Here is a 23,999-nt window from a genome sequence, read left to right as displayed (position 1 = left end):
TCATTCTTTTCCACACAGAAGTTAGAGGAATGCGTATTATATGGTAGAACTTGCTGGAGCATTTGCAGTTTTGATCAGCAAGAGGGAAGAAAGGGAATATAATTTTGAAGAGTTTTGAATGTTTTTGAATCTTCTCAATATGGGTATAGCAGACTTTTCATTCTTTATACAGTTTGTTTTCTTCCTGCATTTTGCTCCATTGGATGGACAAGGTAGAATTCTTGTCTTTATTCATGCTTTCTGTCTGACAAGCTGATACAAAACTGCTGAGGAAGGTCCCCCATCAATCACAAGAATCTATTTCTTCAGGGCTCAGACTACATCTGGCCTTGTTAATAAATGTCTTTACCTGTGGCCTCTAAGAAATGCACACCTGGTACACATCTCCTGAGCCTGTAGTATCCAGGCACAGAGCAGACCATACTGATGTGTTTAGGAGCACAGCCCTGAAGTCACTGTTTCTTGAAAGACTTCTGTCTGGAGATGCAAAAACAACATATATGTGGGCTGTCACCTGGAAGTTGAAAAGGAAATGTTTTGAATAGTATGATCTTAAGCAGCCACCATAGGTTTTCAGATACAGTCTCAACATGTTTCAGTTCAAGGACTCAGTGTGAGCCCTCCTGTGATTCTACCATTCCTCACAGTGCTTCGGGAAATCTAGTGAGACTGTAATTTAAAGGAAATTTAAAAGTCTTCAAAACACACAAGAGGCATTGGAGGATAGTGAGGTAAGAGTATGCCTTCTTGAAGTTCTTCCAGTCATACATGGGAAATCATATGTATGTACATGTATTTAATATAGCAATGGCCCCCCATTTTAAAAAAAGTGATGCAACAATAAGAAGGTTATTTCACAAGTAAATACTTCTTCTGCTGAATTAGGAGAGAGATGAAATAGCCTACAATTTCTAATGTTTTTTGTGTTCAGGAGCACTCCTAATCCACAGAAGCAATTGTCATTTTCTGTCCTGAGGCAATCAGACTTTGAAGATAGGTAAATTGCAGAAAGTGAATGAGGAAAATAAATGAAAAAAGTATTAATAAGTATTTTAACAATAGATTGATGTAGGGTAAGTAATAAAAAAGGTAATTCTGCTGGAAAATAAAAAAGCCATATGATTGCATCATACAAGCAAGCTTCTGCTGAACTGATTTTTATTTGTTGCTGTCATGATGATGGCTCTGTCCTGTAATGATTTCTTTTGGTGTGAGACATGTGTAAAGTCTCAGATTTTAGCAAAGACCTTTTAAGATGAAGAGTGAAGAAAACTGGTCCATAAAAAGCTGAATCTCAAGAACCAAAAAAGACAGATTGTCACCTGGAATTTCCTTCATTTTTCTCTTTCACCACTTGCTAATTTCTTTTCCATTTTATAAATACAATCACATGAGAAGCTTATATAAAGCTATGAAATTGCAGCAGTATACATATTTCTTTAATAAAATATTAATGGAAAATGACAGCAGTGTAAATGCTTCATCTCAGAAGTGGACTGCATGCCAAACATGTTTTCACCAGAACATTTGTATGGCATGTGCCATTGAATCCAGATCTGCAGAAATCTTCCATTTTTGTGTTGGATTTTTTGTTTTGTTTTGGGTTTTTTTTTAGTCTTGAAAAAGATTATTAATATTATGAAAGAGGGCAAAGTGTGAAATTACCAGATGTTTATTAAATCTTTGACATTTTATAATTGTAGTAAAAATTGCCTAAAACAATGAGTTTCATATGTAACATGAGCTTTTACAGGACTTACTGGAAATCTGTGCATTAAACTCAAGCCAGCAAGGCTTTTATTTCAGAGCTTGGAGTGGGCAACATGCTTCTCTAATTAGTCAATTATTAGTGTACTTTTTCAGTTATTGGTCAGTTCAGAGATTGTTGTTCTTGTTTCTCACTTGAGATCTGCTCCTTTGCTAAAGTAGTGATGGTTATATGCTTCATTATTTTAAACAATTTAAAAAGTAATACTGTGAAGACACAGTAGCTCTGCAGTTTGAAGTTACATTATAAGTCATAATCTTTATTATCTTTACAAATATGTTTTAATATACATTCATGATACACAGCATTTGTGCTCACCTGGTTTACTCCAGCTCTTCGCAGTACCAACTTGAATGTTTAAAGTATTTTTAAATCTGTGAGGTAGTCTGACTTGACATTTGTTACTGTTAAAGAAGCAACTGAAAAATGTGTTCTTATTTAGAAGCTGTGAGGAAATACAATGCTTGTGAGTCATGTTTAAATTACAAAGTGGGATATATAAACTCCAGTAATTTCTGATGGATTCTCTGGTTTTTATTTTGTTTACATAGTTATGTTTATTTATTGAAAATATTTCTTTCATTATCTGTTTATAAACTTTTTTATTTTCCGGATACTCTAAAATATCAAAATACATTTTTTAAAACCTTCCTATGCTGGAAACAAAACCAAAGGGCAACAACAGGAATAATGCCAGCTTTGTCTGTCAACCTGTGTGTTCCTGACTGCATTGCCATGGCAATTATTTCCTGTAACCTTGCCATCATTTTCCAATACTGAAACGTTTATATGCAGTCTGCTCAAACAACGTAAGAAAACTTTTTCTTGAGATGCCTTGGAGAAGAATAAAAGACAATAGTCACAAATTGAATGAGATAGCTTCCAGATGAAAAATAAAAGAAATGGAAAACCAAAACAAAACTGAAAAAAAGCCAAACATTTTGAGGGTAATTAAGCATTAAAGCATGTTGTCAACAAGTGTTGTGGAGTCTCTGTTCTTGGATTGTTTTTCAAGACTTTACTGAATAAGCCTTCTGAAGCCTGAGTTTCATACTGACCCTGATCTGAGCAGGCAGCTGCAGCACATCACATCCTGAGGTTTCACTTTGATTTGATGAAGTACCAGTGTATTTTAGAAGCATAGATAGCTATACATGGTAGCTATATGTATGCCCATTATGGAACAAGGTCTTTGCACTTTTGCTTTCTCCAGCCATATAAAATAAACTTTCTAATTGTTTGTAAGATTATAGAACAAGGAGACCTTTGGAAAATAGCTTGTTTATGTAGTTTTTTTTAGTTACATGGCATTCTAATGATATCAGCGTAGTTTGTCATTCTTCCAGTATATAGAATAAGTCCATGAATAAAAAAGGATCTAATTATATAAAAGTAGAATTATGGAAACCCTTATGAATTGTTCTCTAATTGTGAGGGAACATAATAGGAAAGATTTGAAGTTAATATCCCTGCAGGGATAAAGTTAATGTTTTTCTTCTGTGATTTTGTAGCATTCTGCCAGTTGCTGTGAACTGTTTTCTGTATTACATATTCACAGAAATGTAACTCTTGTTTTCAGTATTAGCTACATTGCAATAGCCCTGTTGTGCAATTTACTGTACTTGCTTGAGAAAAGGCAAAAATGTATAGAATAGTCACTAGATCTGTTTCTGAGTTAATTTATCTTTTAAGAGCAGTTGCATAGGACATGGTAGGTTTTATTTATGATCAGGTGAAAAGAGGCATCTAAATCCCAAAAGTATTTAAAGAATAAAGTCATATTTGCATGTGCAGGTAACTTTTCATAGTGGTTCCTCTTCTCGTTCTGCATAGGAATGCTTTCAGTTTATACTGCCAGCCCTACCTCACGCCATTGATCTCTTGCGGGATGCCATTGTAAAAGTAAAGGAGGTACATGATGAGCTTGAAGATCTACCTTCACCACCACCCCCTCTTTCTCCTCCTCCAACCACCAGCCCTCACAAACAGACAGAAGACAAAGGAGTGCAGTGTGAGGAAGAGGAGGAAGAGAAGAAGGATAGTGGAGTTGCCTCAACAGAGGACAGTTCTTCTTCACATATAACAGCAGCAGCTATTGCAGCTAAGGTGAGTCTGGCTTCTTTCCTTAAGAGACCCTTTGGTTTCTGTCTCAGGCACTTTCCACCAGTGTCCGTTTGCATGTTAAGACTATACATTGATGTCTTTGTGTCAAACAGATGTATTTCAGGTACATTTTGTAGATGTAGAGCTTCATAAAAATATATGAATTCTATTTCGGTAGGAGATTTCAAATTCCAGTGGGAGAAATACAATTTGTTATCTTAATGTTAACATATGTTTTATGATACCCTTGTGATGCAGCAGACTGGTTTTAGTTACATGACTTTTTTTAGTTCAAAGTATTCACACGCCTGAACATGCAAAGTCCAGTAGGCAGCATGCTAAGGAATCACAGCAAAATTTTGCAGCCCATAATATCTAATTTGAAATTAAAATTTTTGTTTTTGAAAACAGTGATAAAAGTGTGACAGACAGGTAATAATTCAAGTAATAAACTATCCAGTTTACTGTATTCCAGTGTGCATGTCTGCATAAGAGATGTGAAATTCTGCCAACAGACTAAATATCATAATGTTTCTATAGCCTTGCTCTAACCAGTAATCATAGATCAGCATTACTCTAACTAAAATAAATTGGAGACTCCAAAAGAAAAAAAAGAGGTAATACTTGTAAATAATTTCAATTCAAATTTTAAATATTTTCCAAGAACTATTGTGCAATTTGAAGCAATATATAAATATTTGCCTCAGTTTTATGTGTTCAGTTTTCAAACGGAAAGTTAATGTATCCCTGTGTGTTTGGAAACAGTTTCCAAACTACTTTGTTCTATATCTACTCTACAAGTTGTGCTTTTAATTCCTATTATGAGAATTGAAAGTCTAAGTAACTCAAAATTATATTAAACATTTTCTAAACCAACGCAGCAGCATCCTAACTCCAGAAATGTGAATTCAGGTGTGAGACATCTTGGCATTTCTAAGACAGCTGCAGCTGGAGATCATCTCCCAATATACAGAAAATTCTGATTACATATGTCTTTGCAGGGATGAATTAAGGTAATTATAATTTGCAAGTATCAGTTTTTATTAATGCAAATTTTAAATTGTTTCATTTCTTTTGATGCAGGCAAAGATAAATAATGTGTGCCATTTTTAAAGGCAGGAAATACCTGAGCTCTCAACTGGCTGTGTTCATATGACCTTGGCATTTCACAGCTGTTTTCACCTCATTCATTTTTGGTCATTTGCTTGTACGGTTTCATGTTTTCCTGCCGCTGTGTTCATAGCTGTTATGTGTTGTGCATTAGAAGCATCCATCCTTTACCAGTCCAGCTGTTATCATGGCTAAAGGTCAACAGCCCATCCCTGGTCTCATCAGTCATTGCCATCATGCAGCAGGCAGTGCAGGAGAACTGGTAAGAGACACTTCCAAGAGGCTTTTGCACTAACACTAACCAAAAATGCTCTGCCTGCCTCCCAGTCTATGTATGAACAGAGAGTGTTGTTTATTTTCTTCTAACAAAGACATACCAGTGATATCTTTGAGAGCACACGTTACAGAAAATATCTGTGTAAGATAAAGGGCTAAACAAGGTAAAGGTCATGTGTGTTGCCACTTTGAATCATTTAGCTGCTCAGATAATAATTGCTATAAAGCCTCTGTTTCTGATTAGTCATTGGCTTTATCATCTAATATACTCAATAATTGAATATAATTAAAATAATATCCTCAAATTACTGCTTTAGAGCTGTGGAATGGTATCTTTTCCTCTTCGTCTTGTTTTGCTGCTTTTTTCTCAGGAGTTTTTTTTGTCAACACAATACAACGTGCACTGGGTGTTCATAGTTTGCTTTCATCATTTGCAGTTTCTGCCTTTTGTTTTCTGTGTAGAAGTAGAATTTCTCAAAAACAGAAGAATTCAGGAGTCAGGAAGCAGTGGATTTATTATAAATTACTGGGTTTTAGTGAATAGTAGAAAACTGTTTCATTGAATGGTAAAAAAGGACTTGCTCCCTTAGACAAATAGTAATTTAAACCATCAATCAAATAGCCTAACACCTCTGTATTTAAAACTTGTGTCTCCAGAAAAGTCACTTAGGAAGGGGGAAGACTTTGAGGTTCACAAACCTGATGATAAAGCTATATAGTACATATACATACATACATACATACACCCATTTATTGCAGTGGTACTTTTTGGAGTTGAGGTTGCTAAACTAGAATTTGCACCATTTTCTTCAGCAGAACAGTTAATTTAGCCTCTATGAAGAGCACTGTTAAACTGTCATACATGTTCCTGTGGTTTTTTGCAGATTACTCTTGAGCTATTGTTTTATGCATTCTATAATCCAAATCAGATCTTCAATCTTGGAGCAGAAGGTTTTTTGGCAGGTTATTGGGTTTTTTAAGCTGTCCTTTCTGTATGTTTTTAAGACATTCTTTCCTCTTGTATAAAAGTCATAGTAATTGCCACCTACAGATTGTTTTCTTACCTCACCATCATTGTCAATCTTTGTTTCAGTTCTGAGAAAAAGAGAATAAAGGACTCCCATCTTTAACTTTTTCCCCTTCTTGTCAATGCTCTTGTCAAAGTTCTCTAATATGAAAGCACAAATATTTAAACCAAAATAAAAGTATGTCAGAGAAAGGCCAGGTCAGATAAAAATTGTGGAAGCAATGGTTATGGTGAATATCTTATCTGTAACTTCATTCCTCATTAATTTCCGTCTTTGTCAGTATGTTACAACAGGTTTTCCACTCCAGCTAGTGCAAACAGAAACTGTTTTCACTAAGAGCTAAGAATTTTATTGTATCACATTTAAAGTTTTGAGATCTCTGCTCTGTATTTAATTATTTGAAACTGAAAAATGAATAAAAAATATTAGGGAGACAAATCATAAATGCTCAGTGTGACTCAGTGCAAGTTAAAAGAACAATCTGTCCAAAATGCAGTAATATTCCTGCCTTCTTTATTTCAAGTTTCTGTGCACCAGGACACACAGAAATTTCTCATGGGTTTATTAACCTTTTTAACAGAGTTAACTAGAAGTTGCCTTGATTAGAGACTTACATTGCCTAAATTTAGTTTTTTAATAATAAAATTCAAAAACTCTCTAAATGTAGGTGAGAAAAATGAGAAATTCCCCATGTCACATTATATTTTTATGTGTGCCTCCAGAGAGGCCTGTAGCTTTTGCAGCACAAACCTTAGGTTGAGAATTTTTGTAGCTGAAATAAAGTCTTCATGGAATGAAGAGTATTTACTCACTGCGTGACATTTCATGTGAGAAATTTTCTCACTGCATGATGTTTCTTTAGAGGGGTTCAGTAAATTTCTAGCAAATGGTTTTCTTTTCAGAATATTGCCCCCTACTTAGTGAATGGAAAGTCTGCCTTCCTTAGCTATGGTAGAAATCAGTGTTGGTCATTGTTGGGTTTGAAACAAAGGTTTACAAGGAAGCCATTATTTTCTTATTGCTTCCTGTTGTAGTATGTTTGATTCATAATTTTTTCAGGACAACTAGTATGTTCTGTGCTACTTCAGTTAGAATGTGGCCTTATATATTTGTTAGGTATTTGTGACTGAAATTAGGAGAGTATGCCATTAACCACTGCCAAGCACTGAGTATGAGGAGGTGCAAACTAAGGAGTGGGGTATTCCTATGTTTTTGTAGTAAGGTTTTGAGTAAATTTTACATACAGTGTATTTTTTGCTTATTAATTCCATCTCTCTTCTTTTTAAGATTCCAGATTCCATCATCTCTCGAGGTGTTCAGGTTCTCCCACGTGATACAGCCTCCCTCAGTACTACTCCTTCAGAATCTCCTCGTGCCCAAGCCACCTCTCGCCTCTCCACTGCATCCTGCCCAACACCAAAAGTAAGTACATTTATGCCTTGCAAGCTCCACACTCAGCCCTGTAATCTATCAGATTAATGTATTGCCTCTGCTGAACAAGGTTGGTTCGCATGCAAGGGTTGTGTCATTCTACCTAACATAATAATATAAATGCGAGACAGCGTAGCTCCTTCCATGTGTACTGTTGCACGGTTTAACCTGTGGGTCCACCAGCACCTAATGGTTACTGAAGTTTCATGTTATCTCTTGCAATGCTGATCATTAATATGAAATTGTTAGCACATTGAATGTATTTAGTATCCTCTCAGTATCCCCAGGAACATAGATAATCCTGCCACTGAGTAACAACATTAAGCAAATAGTATTTTGTCAAAAAGTATGTGCAAATTTCTAGCCTGGGCTGGGGCAGATCTGTGCCCCACTTTATTATTGTTCAGTTTAAGACTTTCAAACCAACTGGCTATGCTCAAACTTAGATATTTGCTGCCTGACATTTGGAAACAAAAAACAGCCAAAATTAAATAGAAAGAAAGTTTTAATGCCAACCTTGTGGGATTATTATTCAGTTCTTAGTGATTAGACCATCCTATTTAATCATTGAGGTGAACTCTATATGTTTACTTTCTATCAAGCTTTAAACAGCATACATCAAAAACTAAGCAAATTGACCAGTGGCAAGGTGTGTAATGTTTGCATTCAGCAGAATTCCTTTCAGCAAAGAAAACTGTCTAAATTTGCTTTGTGCGTTCTCATCACAAAGATCTTTCTGTAGCACCAGATGCTGACATACTAATAAAACAGTAGCAGATGGCAAATAATAACGTTCTTCCTTATCTAACTCATGATCCTTGAAGATTATTCTGCTTGCTAAAATGATTGCCAGCATCTGCTAGTTCTTCTCTCCTACTGTCTCATTCTTTTCTGTCAGCAAACAAGATTTATGGGCAACCACCCATAGAAATACTTTGGTTTAACCTATGGGATTGTTTTATGCAGTAGTTATCTTCACTGTAATAGAATCAAAATTATTCTGATGGACAGCAAACTTGAGCTTCATTATATAGTCTACTTTTCTCAAGATTGTTCAGTGAATTCTATCTGTAAGCATCTCCTTCACTTTTTTCCTAAAATTTGTATCTTGTCTAATGGCTTAAAAATAGAAGCATAGAGCTTTATGCATTACAGTGCTCAGAGCAGAAGAGCAAGACAAAAGTGCACTGAGCCTTATGCCCGTTGATAAAACAAAATTGTCCAAAGAAAACAAAAGGTGACCAGCAACAGGCATAAATAAGAGACATCTCTACTGAAAAATAGCTCTAGATGATACCTATATATTTTCAGGAAGTTTATCACAAAGGGAAGGAGTAAAGCCTATCTCTTATGAAGCAGAATGCAGAATCCTCTAGACTGTCTTAATAGATTCAGAGATTACAGAAGAAATGTACTAGAAGTTTGAAACAGATTGAAAATTTGAAACTGTGTTTGGGCAATTAGTGGAGATGAGCTCATTTCATAATTAGATCACGCTTTGGTATTTCATGTATGACTGACTGCAAAATCAGGTTTTGTTCAAAATGTGTGAGACCACACCACTTTTATAACAGGAATTGCCATGCAGCATCTAGGTAGATTAGATTTTCTGTGATGTATTTGATGGTGGTTTGTTACAAGCTGATAAAGGGAAAAGTCAAAAAACACCCAACTGGAAAATAAACTTGATGGGTGATGGCATCTGTTCCTAATACTTAGAGGCTGGATTTTGCACATAAGCTTCTTTACCACTTAGAGAGTTCTTGGTTCATTTTGTGTATTACTTTCAAAAAAACAAAGTAACTACCCATTATCTTTTTGTTCAGTCCTTTACAGTATCCTCAAGTTTTCAAACATCATCTGAATTTATCAAGAAATGTGGTTCATTCAGATTCTTCAATATTGTCATGTGTCTAAATGTCTTCACTTATTCTGTTTTTCCTTCTGGATCCTGGCTTTCTAATAATGCAGTATGAATTAAGTTTATACTGGCCTCTTGCCCACACAGTAAGGAGAATAAAAGTAAATTGAACTTCAGCATCCAGGTGATGTTCCAAGGTTGTTTATTTTGCTTCTTTAATCTGCAAGTGTGTATCTTTTCAATAGGCTCATTTTCTGGTTTAGAACTTATTTCAGGGCTCCAAAACATGTAGATACGACATGAAACAAAGATAAGGAAGTGTCAGGTGAAAAAAATTATTTCTTTGGTTATACTTATTTTTGAAGTGGTGGTCTAGCCACAGAGCAAGTGGCACTATATTTCTTTGTCAACTGCATATTCCAGTTTATTTTGTTGTACTGTTTCCTTGTTGCATTTTTTTGTCCTAAGCATACATGAACCCTTACATCTCTCTTACTGAATTTGCTGAATAACAGAAATCTCAGTGTGTCTCAGAAAAAAAAAAAAAGTTTCTGCAATGACATGAGCACCTCTATTAAATGAATGTAAGTAGCAGGTTACTAACTAATTCATGAGGATATTGGAGAAAAGGTATGGGAGAAGATGTTACTATTGCTCCTGATTGATCTGTTAGAGGATTTTACCTTTCATAATCATATTTTGCAAAACTTAATGTTGTTTATGTATACAACCAGATCATGTAGACAAAATGCAACATTTAATTGCAAATTTGCTTTACTGTTTACAACTAACCATCCATGTTTTCTGAAAATCTCTGTTTCTAACAAAGTACTCAATTACAAGTATTGAGTTGGAACCTGGATATTTCAATCAGTCTTCATAAATGTCGTTTCCTGGTAAAAGAAGTAATTCTGTTTCTTCGGACATAGGAACTTTTTGAGACAAATTCCCATTGGGACTGCTCTATGTCAATGATTAGGTACATCCCCAAGACTTCTTTAGCTTTTAATAAATCTCTGTAGGACACCTTTTTGTCTCTAAATTGTATTTGAGTTTCAAACAGAATTGAGCACTGCACAAAGAGCATTTAAACCATATTTGTAGTAGATGGATTCACATGTAGAGGCAATCTAAGTTTTGCTCAGAGGATACTGCACTAACAGTCCTCCTATTTTCAGTCATTCAGCCATAAAGTTTATAGTGGTTCTGACATATTTTTATCTTGTTCAATATAGTTTTGATTATTTAAAAGTTTTATGGCTTTCTTAAAATGGTTAGATGAATTTGCTGAATACTCACATGACAGAAGTTTGGGATGACACAATGTGGCTTACAAGTTTTTCTTGTCATTCCAGTAGCTGCTCAGATTCTCACTATGTTTTTGTCTGTTTGTGGTCGGCATTTTCATGAAGTAAAATGCTTTTCAGACACAAAAGCAGTAGGGGTACCTGGAGTAAAATAATTTTCAGATCTGATGAATTTTTTATATATTTTTATTAATGTTGATTCTTGGAGGTTTTTTAAACTGACAGTATAAAACTTGGTCTATAACTTCAGATAGCTTAAAAGAATATATTCAGAGCAAATTGACTGAGTCATTATTTCAAACTTAGAATTACTTCTACTCTTAGGGAGCTCATATTAGTATAAAAGAAAATTGCAGTTTTCAAGTTGAAGTCTTCACTTCTCCCATATATGAATGATGTAATCAGTATTTAATTTCTGCCAATGTTGTGTGTCAAAGTCAAAGTAATCAGATTTAGAAGACCAAGGACAGATCTTTAATTATCGCCAGGAATTCATTTCAGTGACAAGAGATGTTCAAAGTATTTCACTTTGCAAAATCATCAGTCTCACTGATGTTCAGTTCTTTCGCTTCAATGTGCAGAGTTTCAGTGTTATCTTTGATCATTAAGGATCCTAAGGAATCTGTTGTAGTACTTTAAAGATGAGAGTGTGGGGTTTTTTCCATGTTGCTACTTTATTCCCTTCACTCCTTACATTTTGCTTAAGAGAAAGTCTCTCTCTACTTTACTTGCTAGTTTTCTGTCCTTTCCCTAGCTATCCATTGTTTTGTTACAAAACCCTCAGTAGTAAGTTAAATCTTACATATTTGTAGTTGCAATAGATAACTTTATATTCCTATGTAATGACAGTATAAGCTCTATCTCACAGCTAAAATGAAGAAGCAAGGCTACTTAGGTCTAGCAAAACAGTCATCTCACCTATCCACTGCTACATCCATCACCACCTTTGTAAGACTATGTTTAATTCTGCTAGTTAGTAATTTTTTCTGTTACTTTCTGTCTCCTATGAAGAACTATTGTCTTTATCATTCAGAAGTAGACATTCACCTAAAGACCTAATATTCCCCATATAGAAGGAATGACACATGTAATTTATGTAAAAGTTCCAGTTGCAGAAAATTTCTGAAATTAAATAGCCTAGAAAAACTTAAACTTTTAAAGCTTTTAAAAGCTTTAAACTTTTATTGAAATAAAAAAATGCTGATGAAAGTTGTTTCTATGACAAAAAGACCTTATTTCAGTAATTTATCATGCTTACAGTGTTAAATGTGTACATTGACATCCACACAATCAAATTAGTTACAAATAAATGCTAAACTCAATTAAGATTTATTTTTTCAGTCTAGTGGTTTTTCAATATAGAATTGCTATGTGAAGTAAGCACATTAGCAGATGGGAGCAAGTGGAGTTGGAAAGATGTTTTTGTCAATTATTGTTTTTGCAAATTTTTTCAGTAGAAATATTCAGTATTTATCAGTAAAAGAAAAATCAGGTTCCTTACCAGAAATTCTTAGCTAACAATAGTTTGTTTTTTTTTTTTCTTGTTTCTTACCACTTCTTCCTAAGGTGGTAATCAAAGTGAAATATGGGAAGTGTGTGAATGTATTTTAAAGTTTGAATGCATACACTAAATTTCCAAGTGAGCTTTGTTTCCTTTTTTTTTATGAAGTTTGCATAAGCTGAAGTTTACTCTGCCTAGGAACTTGCTTGAGTAAGTAGCAAGTGCTTTGGCATGGCTGTTTAGCTGTGATTAGGTTGAGAAGCATGGAAAAGTGCAAAGAATGTTCTAAATTGTTAGAATGGTCTACATAGGTGAGATCACACTCCAAGCACTGCAAGGTTTTCTTGCTTTTTCTTGTAAAAATACACACAGATACTTAGTTAGATACTTGTTCCTCCTAAAACTTCCAGTGTTTTCATGATTATTTCTGGGTTTAATTTCCTCGTAGTTTTTTTCAATGCACGTTCCAGGATTACAGAAAATTATGTTTAGTAAAAAGAGATGCTAATGGAATGTATATTTGAGTAGAAAGTAGTGTTAGTTGACTTAAAGATGAATCCTGCTTCCTAACGCACATCAATCTACTGTGTCCACCTGGGTTCTTCTCAATACAATGCAGCAGTGGTTTTCAGATCAGTTACGAGTCAAGATACCAGAATATTCTCATACAGTCATTACCTTTTTCCCTCGTTGTTTAAAGTGTATTGTCTTGGCAAAACACATGGATAATTGGGGCCTAGCAAGTATTATTTTTAGTTTACATTTTGGTTACAAGCCCTGGTAGATGTTAGTTAACAACATGCTGTGGCTTCAAAAGTGAGACATTGTAACCAAGGGAGAAGCAGCTTGGTTGCTTGGGATATTAAAAGATCCCTCAAAAACATCGTAGTTGTTACTAAAATCCTTTCAAAAATGGAAGATACACTTCATAGGAAGGTCAAAAACTTCAGGGATAGTCTTTTGGGCATTTTTTGTTAGTACCAAAATAGACCCATCAACAAGTCAACTCTGGAGAAGATGGACTGGGGTAAAGTACAGGCTGAATATTGAATTTCAGTAGAATTAGTTATTTGTCTTAGCCTTATTTATTGAATATGTGTGCTTCAAGTAGTACTTTACTTAGTCATAACTGGAGTTGGGATTAAATAGTATAGCAGCACCAAAATATACTTCTCTTCCCTTAGTCATGCAGAAGAACTGTTTATTTTAGAGTAATTGGGAATTAGCTTCAGATCCAGAACATCCAGAACAATTCTTGCAGTCACAGAATCAGCTACTTTTCAGACCTTTTATAAAGTGAATCATACAAAGAAGCTCTAAAAAATGTGCAAAATTTATCTACATTTGTATGTCTTAATAACTAGTTGATATTTATTAAATAATTAAATTAAAATAATTAAATTAAAAGATATTTATTAAGCTACAGAATTTCATTCTTTTCCTGAGTCCAGTGAAAACTCAAACAGGTCAGAAAAGGTTACTCAGTCTTTCCCTGGAAATACTTTTTCTTTTCAAGTTGTAACTATTCTGCATGTGTATTCTTTCAGAAGAGAACAATCTCTCAGTACATACATCCTGGCTCACACATGCATTGCATGAGTTCTAGTCTCTGTGTGCTAACACTGCATCAGATTGTCAGTTCCTCTGTGAAATATTTTTTTCAATTAACTTTGGGAGCAATTGTTTTCTTATTATGCCATCTTCCAAGGCCAAGTGTTTTGTGGGGTTTTTTTTCAAATTCTGGTAACTTCAATTTGTCATTTCTTTAAGATAGGGAAAAGATGTGCATCCTTCTTACATTAGAAGTCTTACCTTTCAGTTCTTATCCAAAACAAATCTCTTGTTTGAATTCTGATGCAACACAAGATGAGGGTTTTAGGGTTTGTTTAATGGTTTGGGTTTCTTTCACCTGTGGCTATGTAGTTGCATCTGTCTTTCATCCAGTGTCTTCAATTAGAAATTACTGTAAATGCTTCTCTACAAAATTGTTTGCAGGCTATATTTTCAATATATCTAGTTCTGGTTTGGCACTGATGCTTGTTGAGTTTGTTGGCACCTGGTGATCATTTTTATGTCTTGCTGAAGATGGTGTCAGAAAAATACTGACTTCCCATCTCCATTCAGTCTTTTTTCCTTAGGGCTATTAATTCCTATTACATATGTAATATGTAATTGACTAAATATTGTTTCTCCATGAAATGGTTTCAAAAGTTAAACTGTGCATCCTGTAGGCTGAATTTTCATATAGTCTTATGTGTGTAGGAATTTGTTTTTATTTTGTTCTTCTTCTTTAGTGTCTTAGTCCATTCATATATTAACCTGATTTAATCAACAGCTCAGCTATGGGCTTCTGTTCCTTCACTGACTCTTGATGTAATAATCCACATCATTTATTGCCGTGTTCTTTTCTAATGAAATAATCAGCAGTTTTAAAAATCTACCTGTAAGGACAAACAGCAATCTTCTTGTTGGCTCTTTCTTATTAAAAAACTTAATGATGGTGTAGCAAAGTTCAGTGCCAGATGAAATAGGAGAGATAGGTGATGCTGCTATTTTAGAACAAAAAGGGTTTGATTCACCCTTTCAGTTCTGTATATTTAAGGGCACAAAGATGCACTCATTCACTAGTTTGTCCAGAATCCATGTGTGTGTACCCAGCTGGTCTGGTCAGGATAGCTTGAAATGATGGAGAGGATGTGGAGCACCATCTGTGACCTTCTCCACAACTTCTCTAGCATCCTTCTTATGGTGGTGTCCATTAAGTCAGCGTTGGATGCATCTTTGACACTTTCTAGAACCTGACAGTAAAGGGGAAATATCCTCTCCGTATGTCTCTCCATGTGGTTGCACCTCTTGAAAACATTAGATCTTCTTGCTGTACTGTGTTCTCCTTATGTAAACCTGCTCTTTATCATTCTGATTTCATCTCAGCAGCTCAACTGTTTTGGTTTGTAAATCATTTTAGGTTGTCTGATTCTACTGATTGCGTATCCCCCGAAGCTGCATGAAGTGCTGAGAACTAAATGAATTACCAATCTGTGTGGCATGAGCATTTTTATGTTCCCTCTGCTGTGCTTTCTGGTGCTTCCCCGTCCATACGTGTCCTTCCTTTCTCTGCCACTCATAATGTCTGATAGACATTCAAGGAGAGTTCTTATGCTGAAGTCTGTATTACCTTGCTATTGAAGTAAGCATGTCCCAGTCTGATACCGTGTCATGCCTCTACAGTTCTGCATCGTCATCATCATTTCAGGCACATAAATGCTGGTTTTGGCTGGGGCAGAGCTGGTATGGGGCTACACAGCACTACAGCAAGCAGCAAAAGCAGAAAGCAGCTACTAAGGAGCACTAGACTAATGCACAATCAGGCAAGTGAGCCCCCTGACAATCACAGGAGCCTGCTGATTATTTGCTGAACAGAAATAACAGCTATAAATTCAATCTAGCACATTTCAATCAAATCTGTCATTATCTCAAACACTTTGAGCTCCGTGTATGATGCCAAAAAGACTGTTGTGGTTTAACCGCAGCTGGCAACCAAGCCCCCTGCAGCTGTTCACTCTCTCCCTAACCAGTGGGATGGGGGAGAGAATCAGAAGAGTAAAAGTGAGAAAACTTGTGGGTTGAGATAAAGACAATTTAATAGGCAAAGCAAGAGCACTCACAAGCGAAGTAACACAAGGAATTAATTCACTGCTTGCCATCAGCAGGCATGAGATCATCAGCCATCTCCAGGAGAGCAAGGCTCCATCACTTTTAACAGTTATTTGGGAAGACAAACACCATCATTCCCAGTGTCCCCACCTTCCTTCTTCCCTCAGCCTTACATGGTGAGTGTGACCCCATATGGTGTGGGATATCCCTCTGGTTGGGGCCAGCTGCTCCAGCTATGTCCCATCCTAAGTTTCTGTGCACCCCCAGCCCACTTGCTGGTGGGGAGAGGAACAGAAAAGGCTTTGATGTTGTTGCAAGAACTGCACAGCAGTAGAAGAACAATCTCTGTATTGTTGACAGTGTTTCCAGCACTGCATAGACCTGTTTCCATCCAAAGCATAGACCTGTGCCAGCTACTGTAAAGATTATCTGTGCCCCAGCCAGAGCCAGCACAATGGGCAACTGAAGGTAGTCTAGCAGCAGGCAGCCAAAGCTGATATTTAGACTAATAAAGCTCTTTCAATGCATGCATATTCCAATGATTAATGTATCATCTGCAGGAAAAGTTTCCTGGTTTCATTGCAGAAGTAACATCTATCTGATGCAAGGTGTGAGAGGGAAGCAAGAAGCACAGACATTGCTTTTCTCATTATGTAAATATGCAAATCCCTTCAAGTGGTAGTGTTGCCATTTGGTTCAATAAACTGTATTAGTTAGCATTAGTTTGACATTAGTAGTAGTTATGCTAAGGCTTGGTAGGCCACATGTAACCTGCAGATGAACTATACGGCAGATATTGCAATGTAAGCAGTGTAACTAGGAGATAATCTAGGAATGTACTTTTGGCAAAATTTAAATGTCAGAGAGATAATCGTACCAGGTAGTGAGAGAGAATTAAGAAATTATGATGATGAAGAAATCGTGTAGAAAACATATAAAAACCCTGTGATTTTTCTGTGAAATGGGGCTCTGTCTTTGGACGCTAGTCCACAGGCTCCCGGGCCCTCAATAAAGCACCGCATAAACGACTTCGGTTGTTTGTGTTTTCTTCGGATCGGGCAACAGTAGGTTCTTTAGAAAGTGTACTAATAGTCCCTGAAGTCCAGTTGCAACTTTGAAAAGGATTTTAGGAAACAGAGGAGTTGAAAGTAAATGCCACCTACTGGTTCTGTGATCTTAACTCCTATTTTTAGCTGTATCTAATATTGTTTGACAATATATCAGCTGATACCATCAAAGATCAGCAAACTAAAAATAGTTTTTCCCTTCTGCACAGCTATCTCAAACCTTGTTTTAGAATATCACTATCTCATTGGTCAGTCTGCACTCAGTTGCCTTTTTTGCCTTTTAACTTAAATAGGCCAATTCTTTCTTCTGTTCATTCCTCAGCCAGACAAAAGGAATGCATAAAAATTTTCAGATTTCATTTTCATTAATTAACTAAGTCAAGCTCCCTCATTTTTATCCTTTAAAAAAAAACCTCATTACAAAACTCATTTAGTTTCATTTTAAAACGCAAAATGTATATTATCTCTTTGTAAGGGGCATTTATGAATAGGGTAGAATTTTATTCCTTCGTTTTCAACGGTATGTTTATTTGTTTGAAAGGAAAGGAAGTGGTTTTTTCTGTTTCTAATCACTTGCACACCATCACTGCACATTACTGGATATGAATCTCTGTAGGCATTTATTGATATTTACATTTACTGAAACCTACATACATTTCAGTATGTTGCTTTTTATTTAAACTAGCAATATTGGAGAAAAAGTCTATATGGAAAAAGCCTGTGAGAAAATAGGGATCCTTAAGGTGAGACATTCAAAGCACTTACACTTGGAACATATTTCTCTCCAATGCCTGTGCTGGAAACAGAGCCTCCCACTTGATTACCTTACAGTAGATTTATGGAAATTGTTCTGAAAGAAACAGTAACAGGTTTGGCAAGGTTTCAAACCAGCTGCTGGCTTTTTTTCAAATTTGCACCATTCATTGCAGTTTATTTCCTAAGACTGACTTTTTCTTTTCTATGTAGTTTTTCAAAACATGAGGAGCACCTTTGAGCAAGGAGCTCTCATGTGTTTGCATGGCAGTTCTTTGCAACACGGTGTTTGCTTTATGAAGTTTGTAGACAGCCTCGTTGGACAATGGTTTCACTCAGCAGCACTGTTAGTATGGACAAACATTGACCTTGGCCATTTACCAGGTTATTGTTAGTACTTGGCCACTTAAAAGTCATATTGTTTTAAGCTTCTGCAAAGTGAATTGAATAGCAGGTCTTTCCACCTTTACCTAATCTTCTCATGTTGTCCTCTCACTGCTTTAATTGTTTCCTGTGGCTTTAGTGGATACACCCTTTCCCAGTAACCTTACCAGCCCTTCCGCTTCTTTTTCATAGTTGAACTCCTCAGGGTATAAATGTGAGGAAATACATGTGACAAAATGTGTTTACACAGATTTTCCAAACACAACCCTTTCTAGTCAAAAGGATGAAATACAGACTGTTACAGATATTTGAAAAGAAATCTTAAAAGTGCTTGTCTTCTTCCCTTTAAAGTCCCATTGCCCCATCTGTTTTCAGACAGGTGAGATCTTCTCTGTTACACTCAACCCCAGTGCAAACATCTCTCCCCTAATTTTGGTGCTTGAAGTGGTCAAAGGAAGCAGATATTTACTTTAGAACCCTACCAGAGAGCTGGTTTGCTTTCTCATCTACCCATCCCATCATCAGTCACTTCTAAGTGACTTCATTGCTGCAACGGTTTTCTCAGTGACCATGAAGGTATATTTGATAGGACCTAGCTTAGTGTTTAAAGGACAGTGTCTGTCACTAGGTGTGCTATAACCCTATATCTGCTGCAGCTTTTAAAATTTAACTTCAGCTTAGGACAGCAAGGCAAAACAGCACATTCAGAAGTGAATTGTCAGTTTGGGAAAGGTATATAAAAAGAATACAGAACTTCACTACCCAGGACGAGGTTGTTTTTATTTTTTCTTTAAATATGACCCTTCCTGTTTGCCAAGACAGATTTCTGATATATGGGATAGGTGTCTGGGTTTGGAAAAACTCTACCAGGAGCATGAGGTGCAAATTCTGCTTTCTTTTGTAGGGAAAGCTAGAGAATCACTGAGGCTGCAGGCATAGGAGAGGAACAAAATGTGCCAGCAGACAGTGAAAAAATGATCAAATGGGACTGAAGTGAGAGGATTGAAAGTACTGAATTGAGGAGAAATTGGAAGTAAAGGTTGAGTGGTAAAGGTCTGATATATACCAAAGCAATATTTGTGGCTCTTGAGTGAAGAGGCTGCAGGACTTGGAGTGTTTGGAGAAGAGTAGGAAGTAGCTTTGATGCAGGAGGTGGCAATAGCATTATGAGAAAAGGAAGGGCTGTGGTCAGGAAGAAGTGTCTGAAAGGCAGCATTGAGCAGGTAGGAGTGTTTGCAAAACTTCAGCTGTGTGGCAGGAGAGTTGTCCACTGCATTGTGACAGTAAGGACCCAGCTCTCGTACGCCCAGATCTCTAGTTTAAATGAGATTTAGGACATTAAGTCACTACAAATAGGGACACACTATGTAATGTTTGTATTTATTGTAGTCTGTCTTGCCCTGGCTGTTCATTTTACCTACCAACTTTTAGATTTTATTTCTGAACAATAAATTTCACTGAAGTCAGTAGATATTTTTAAAGAACTGACACATGTTGGTGTAAAATTACCAGTGTACGAAGTCCCATGTGTAGGGACATGGTTACATTATCTTTGCCATTATGTGTATTAATAGAGCATTCAATCTAGTGTTTGAAAACAGTAAGAAAGTTGCAGTACTTTTCAACACTGCTTGCTCCATCTGCCCCCTGTTTATTCCTACATCTGCACATGGAATAGTGTGAGTAATAGTGCCCATTTGAAGAAAAAAAAAAAGAAATTGTAGGTAGCGTGAACAAAACTTGAGATGGTATGATATTGATGTTTTATTGGCATCCATTAGCATTCATGTACATTACACTTTTGTAGGTTTAACGTTATCAAGAAGTGCAGCAACCTTAATAAAACTTAAGCCAAACTGTGGTATAATGCACAGGTGTGAATATATTTATTGATTGAGAATGTGTGTCATTGTTATAGGAGCCTGTATTCCCTTTGTTTGAAATATTCCGCATTTATTTAAGGAGTCCTCTCTAATTGGTGTTTGTCTGGCGTAAAACCGCAGAAGCAAAAATACTTTCAAGTGCAAATCTATTTTTTATGCATGGATGTAAAATTTATACATAATGCATTTTTTAACTTAAATTGAATTGCTGCTCTATTAAAAATATATTAAGCTCTTTGTCAGCAGTAGAAACTGCTCACTTGATGTAAAACATCATTCTTATCATAGAAGAGAATTCAGGTTGAAATTTGGATTTCTGTATCAGAATCTTCCCCTCTTGATTAGGCAAGTAAGGATTGTAAAACATGCCACCTAGACCAGTATTGCATTATACAATATTTGGAAGTTGACAGTCACTGTCCCTACCATCAAAGTTGTTCACAAGTTTAGTTACTTCCGTAATTAAAATTACTTCTTGCCAGCTGTCGAATATTTACAGTTTCTTTCTTTTGTTGTTTGTTTTTGTTTTTGTTTTTTTAATTGGGTGTCATTACCCTTCATTTCTTTTCATTTTGTTGTATACTTTGAACTTGACTGACATTCTTTAGGGTCAGAAAATGCATTTTTCATCTTCATAAATTTAAATCTCCTTTGGATTCAGGTCCCTTATGGGATCTGGCCGATACATAAGATTTTTTGTTCCTGGCCGACGGATATGAAATCACTGCCAGTTGGGTTATACTTTTGAGATATGTTTCTCTTTCAATATGAACTCTGTGAGAACTTCTGTGAAAGACTTCAAGAACATTTATTTGGAACACAATGGTATAATAATTTGCATAGTATAGCTTTTGTAGTTTCTCTTCATCAACTGGACCTCCTTCTCTTGTTGAATGCACTTTATCAACTGGAGAAATCTCCAAATTTTTGATAACAAATTCCTGATGGCTTCTAAATATCCCTGTTCTTTATATGTTGTATTCTTTTGAAGCCCCTTCATGTGGGGGCTGTTTGAATATATACTGATTCATATTTAGTTTCTCTTCTGGTATGTTTTTAATGGTTTTATCTTCTTAGTGCATTTATCTTTAGGATCATTTTCACGTTTTTTTTATACATCCACCTACCTTTTCACTGAATCACAAAACACCTCTTTAAACTGGACTGGAGCTTATCCCATTGTTTTTCTTCTATATTTTGCCTTGGTTAGTTGAATAGTCATTGGGAGGAAAAAAAAATAAAAGCCATTTTGGGGTATATTGTGGAATTTTGCTGAGGGAAGTGAACCAAATTAGGAGCATCACATGTGCAGTTTTGCTCTAGATTTCCAAAACTGATCATTCCTTTCTCAGCATGATGCCCTGCACTTTGAGATAGAACAGTAACTGGAAGGAAGTAATGGCAGGTAAAACTGAAAAAACAAGTGAGGTCTTATTTTCTCATAGGATGTACAAACTCGTGGGTGTCACTGTTTCACATCCAAAAACTACTTTAGAAAGGAACACCTTCATAAATATTTATTAACAGCATGTAGAGTCACATTGACAATTATGATGCAAGCAAGTTACATGATTTGGGATTCAGTAGAGGATATTCACTCCGGGGCACTGCACATTCCCTAAGGCAGCTAGGTTGGGCACAAGGGAGCTTACAGCTAAATGCAGTAAGAAGCCATGACTAGAAACTGATAGGGACTATTTTTGTGGAAGGAAACAGAAAATGCTTGTCAGCACTGTTGTCAGGGATATGTGGTATAACATACCTGCCAAAACATCTCATTGCAGACTCAATGATGTTCCTTCCACAAGTAATATTAACAGTTTTCTTTATTCACCATTCATTTTTGATCTCTGCAGTAGTAATCAAGTGGAAGAACAGTTATGTTTTTCTTATGTGTACAGCAAATAATCTGAACTTGATTTGGATGCTGTGTAATATAATCTCTTACTTTTGATTATCATAATTCCAACATAGCGTGCCCAGGTCATCAAAAGGGTACTTGACACATTTTTAAGCTAATGCTTTAAAAACTTTCTATTGCAAGTTTTGCATGTATTCAATTCAGAATTAAGTAAGTTAATCACATCAAGAAGATGTTGTCATAATGAACTGTTCATGTGTTGCCCAGGATTTTGGAAAAAGTCTGACAGAAGTTTGGCTTTTTTGGTGAATGTGGATGGGAAAACATTTTTCTGAAAGACTTGGATCCTGCAAAATTCCAATTTCTTTGTTGGTGTGTAAGCAGGGAAACTTTAGAGTAGCACAGATAGAGTATATTATCAGAAAGGGGAAGGAGTCTAAGATGGATAGTGTTAAATAAATCCAGCAAAGGCAGAGTCTCAGATTAGGTAATTGCTCAGAGCTGTTCTTCCTTTATAACAAGTATAACTGACAGATTATGTACATTAGTTACGTATTAGGTCAGTTTAGGTCTTCTAAATTCTTTTTTTCTGGAGTAAAATCAAGAATAAAGATAGCAGGTTCATTTCTCATGAGCTCTATTAAGTAGAAAGTTGTGGAATAACACTGAAACCATATTCAAGACTTCTGCTTAGAAAACATTTTCTGTTCTCTCATCTTCTAACAAATCCATTAACCATATTTGAGCATTCCTCTCTGCTCACTGTTTGGTTCTGGTTTCCTTGCTTCCTAAGTTTTCTTCAGCTGGCTTCCTATTTCATTCTACTCCAAATGTAACTCCACCTTGTTCTTGAGATATCAAGATAGGGATAGCTGTAGTTAATGTTTAGCTATTAACTCCTGTTGTTATTCCATTCTGAATAAGAAAGGGATGTAAATATAATGCATTTATAAACTGTCAATGCATTATACCCTCCTAGTTTCCTGGAATGTTCCCTACACAGCACCCTTCTTCCTTCATTACATTAAATATCTTCATTAATCATCTTCAGATTGTTCCAAAACCCTCAGGTTTTTCAGGTAACATTTTGCCCATAACTACTTGGTGTAGCTCCTACCTCATCTCTAAATCCACTTATTTAGCTTGTGTTGTTGTATAGATACTTTTGATTTAGATCATTTACACACATTTTTCATCATAATCTTTTCTATTTACCAATGTTCATCTGTGATGGGGTTCTTGTGTTAGCTGAAAAACAAGGAGTGTATAATCCATGCCATTTTCTGAGTTACATCTTCTAGATCATCCTACAGTTGACCAGAGAAAGATAAAGATATACCTGAATTCCTTTCTGTGGTATTTTTCATGAAAAAGATACAGGTTTTTATTCCTGCTGTCCCTTTCCTTCTTAGTGATACTCTATTTAATTCCAAGAACATGTGTAGTATAGTTTGTGTAATACTCATGTAATTCTGATTCATCCATTGAGAAGCGTTCAAGTTGCACTCTGCAATGTTCCTGTAGAAAACATGATGTCATGTATATTAACTATACCATGGATGTAAAGCAAGACTTAAAAAACTTAGGCTATCTCCTTGTAATTTATATATGTAAGCATTTAGAACTTAATTGCTCACAATGTACACATCGTGTTTGTATTTCTATGTATCTTTTGAAGAAAGAAAGAAAGACTAAATATTATTAGTTATATGCACCTGTAACATCTCCAGTCTCATTTCTAATTTAATCCTAAATCTTCAGAACAACTTGAGCAGCCAGAATTGGTGAGTAATGCAAGAAAAGCTTTTTCCCTGAGGGGCAATGTATATTGCTGTCACAACTTTTCCTCAAGTTTCTGTGTTATGTAGCACTTTTCTTAATGCCCTAGTTCCATGTCATTATGTGAGATTATAAGCATTCATTTTTTTCCTATTTCTCATTTCCAAACAAACCTAAATTTATTATTCATTTTAGAAGTTTCAAATTGATAAAATGAATTGCAGTTCTACTAC

General features: G+C 35.8%; 1 protein-coding gene across 8 annotated transcripts in view; it reads left to right on the top strand.

Moving 5' to 3' along the window:
* Nucleotides 1–23,999, top strand: part of GPHN (gephyrin) — a 277,217-nt gene that overhangs the window by 175,284 nt on the left and 77,934 nt on the right. For 5 of the 8 annotated variants that reach the window (XM_088057855.1, XM_005520350.2, XM_088057853.1 and 2 more), the window contains 3 exons: nucleotides 3,602–3,874; nucleotides 5,136–5,243; nucleotides 7,573–7,707. In XM_088057855.1, coding sequence (XP_087913981.1) covers nucleotides 3,602–3,874; nucleotides 5,136–5,243; nucleotides 7,573–7,707 — 516 coding nt within the window. The remainder of the gene's footprint in view (nucleotides 1–3,601; nucleotides 3,875–5,135; nucleotides 5,244–7,572; nucleotides 7,708–23,999) is intronic. The other 3 variants (XM_005520351.3, XM_088057857.1, XM_088057856.1) reach the window with 1 other exon arrangement.

The sequence above is a fragment of the Pseudopodoces humilis genome, chromosome 7 (assembly GCF_049639895.1).
Source record: "Pseudopodoces humilis isolate 2021_Gansu_Grassland_sample_001 chromosome 7, ASM4963989v1, whole genome shotgun sequence".
NCBI classification, from domain to species: Eukaryota; Metazoa; Chordata; class Aves; order Passeriformes; family Paridae; genus Pseudopodoces; species Pseudopodoces humilis.
The sequence above is the reverse complement of the archived record's forward strand: the minus strand, read 5'-3'. Positions and strand labels throughout refer to the sequence as shown.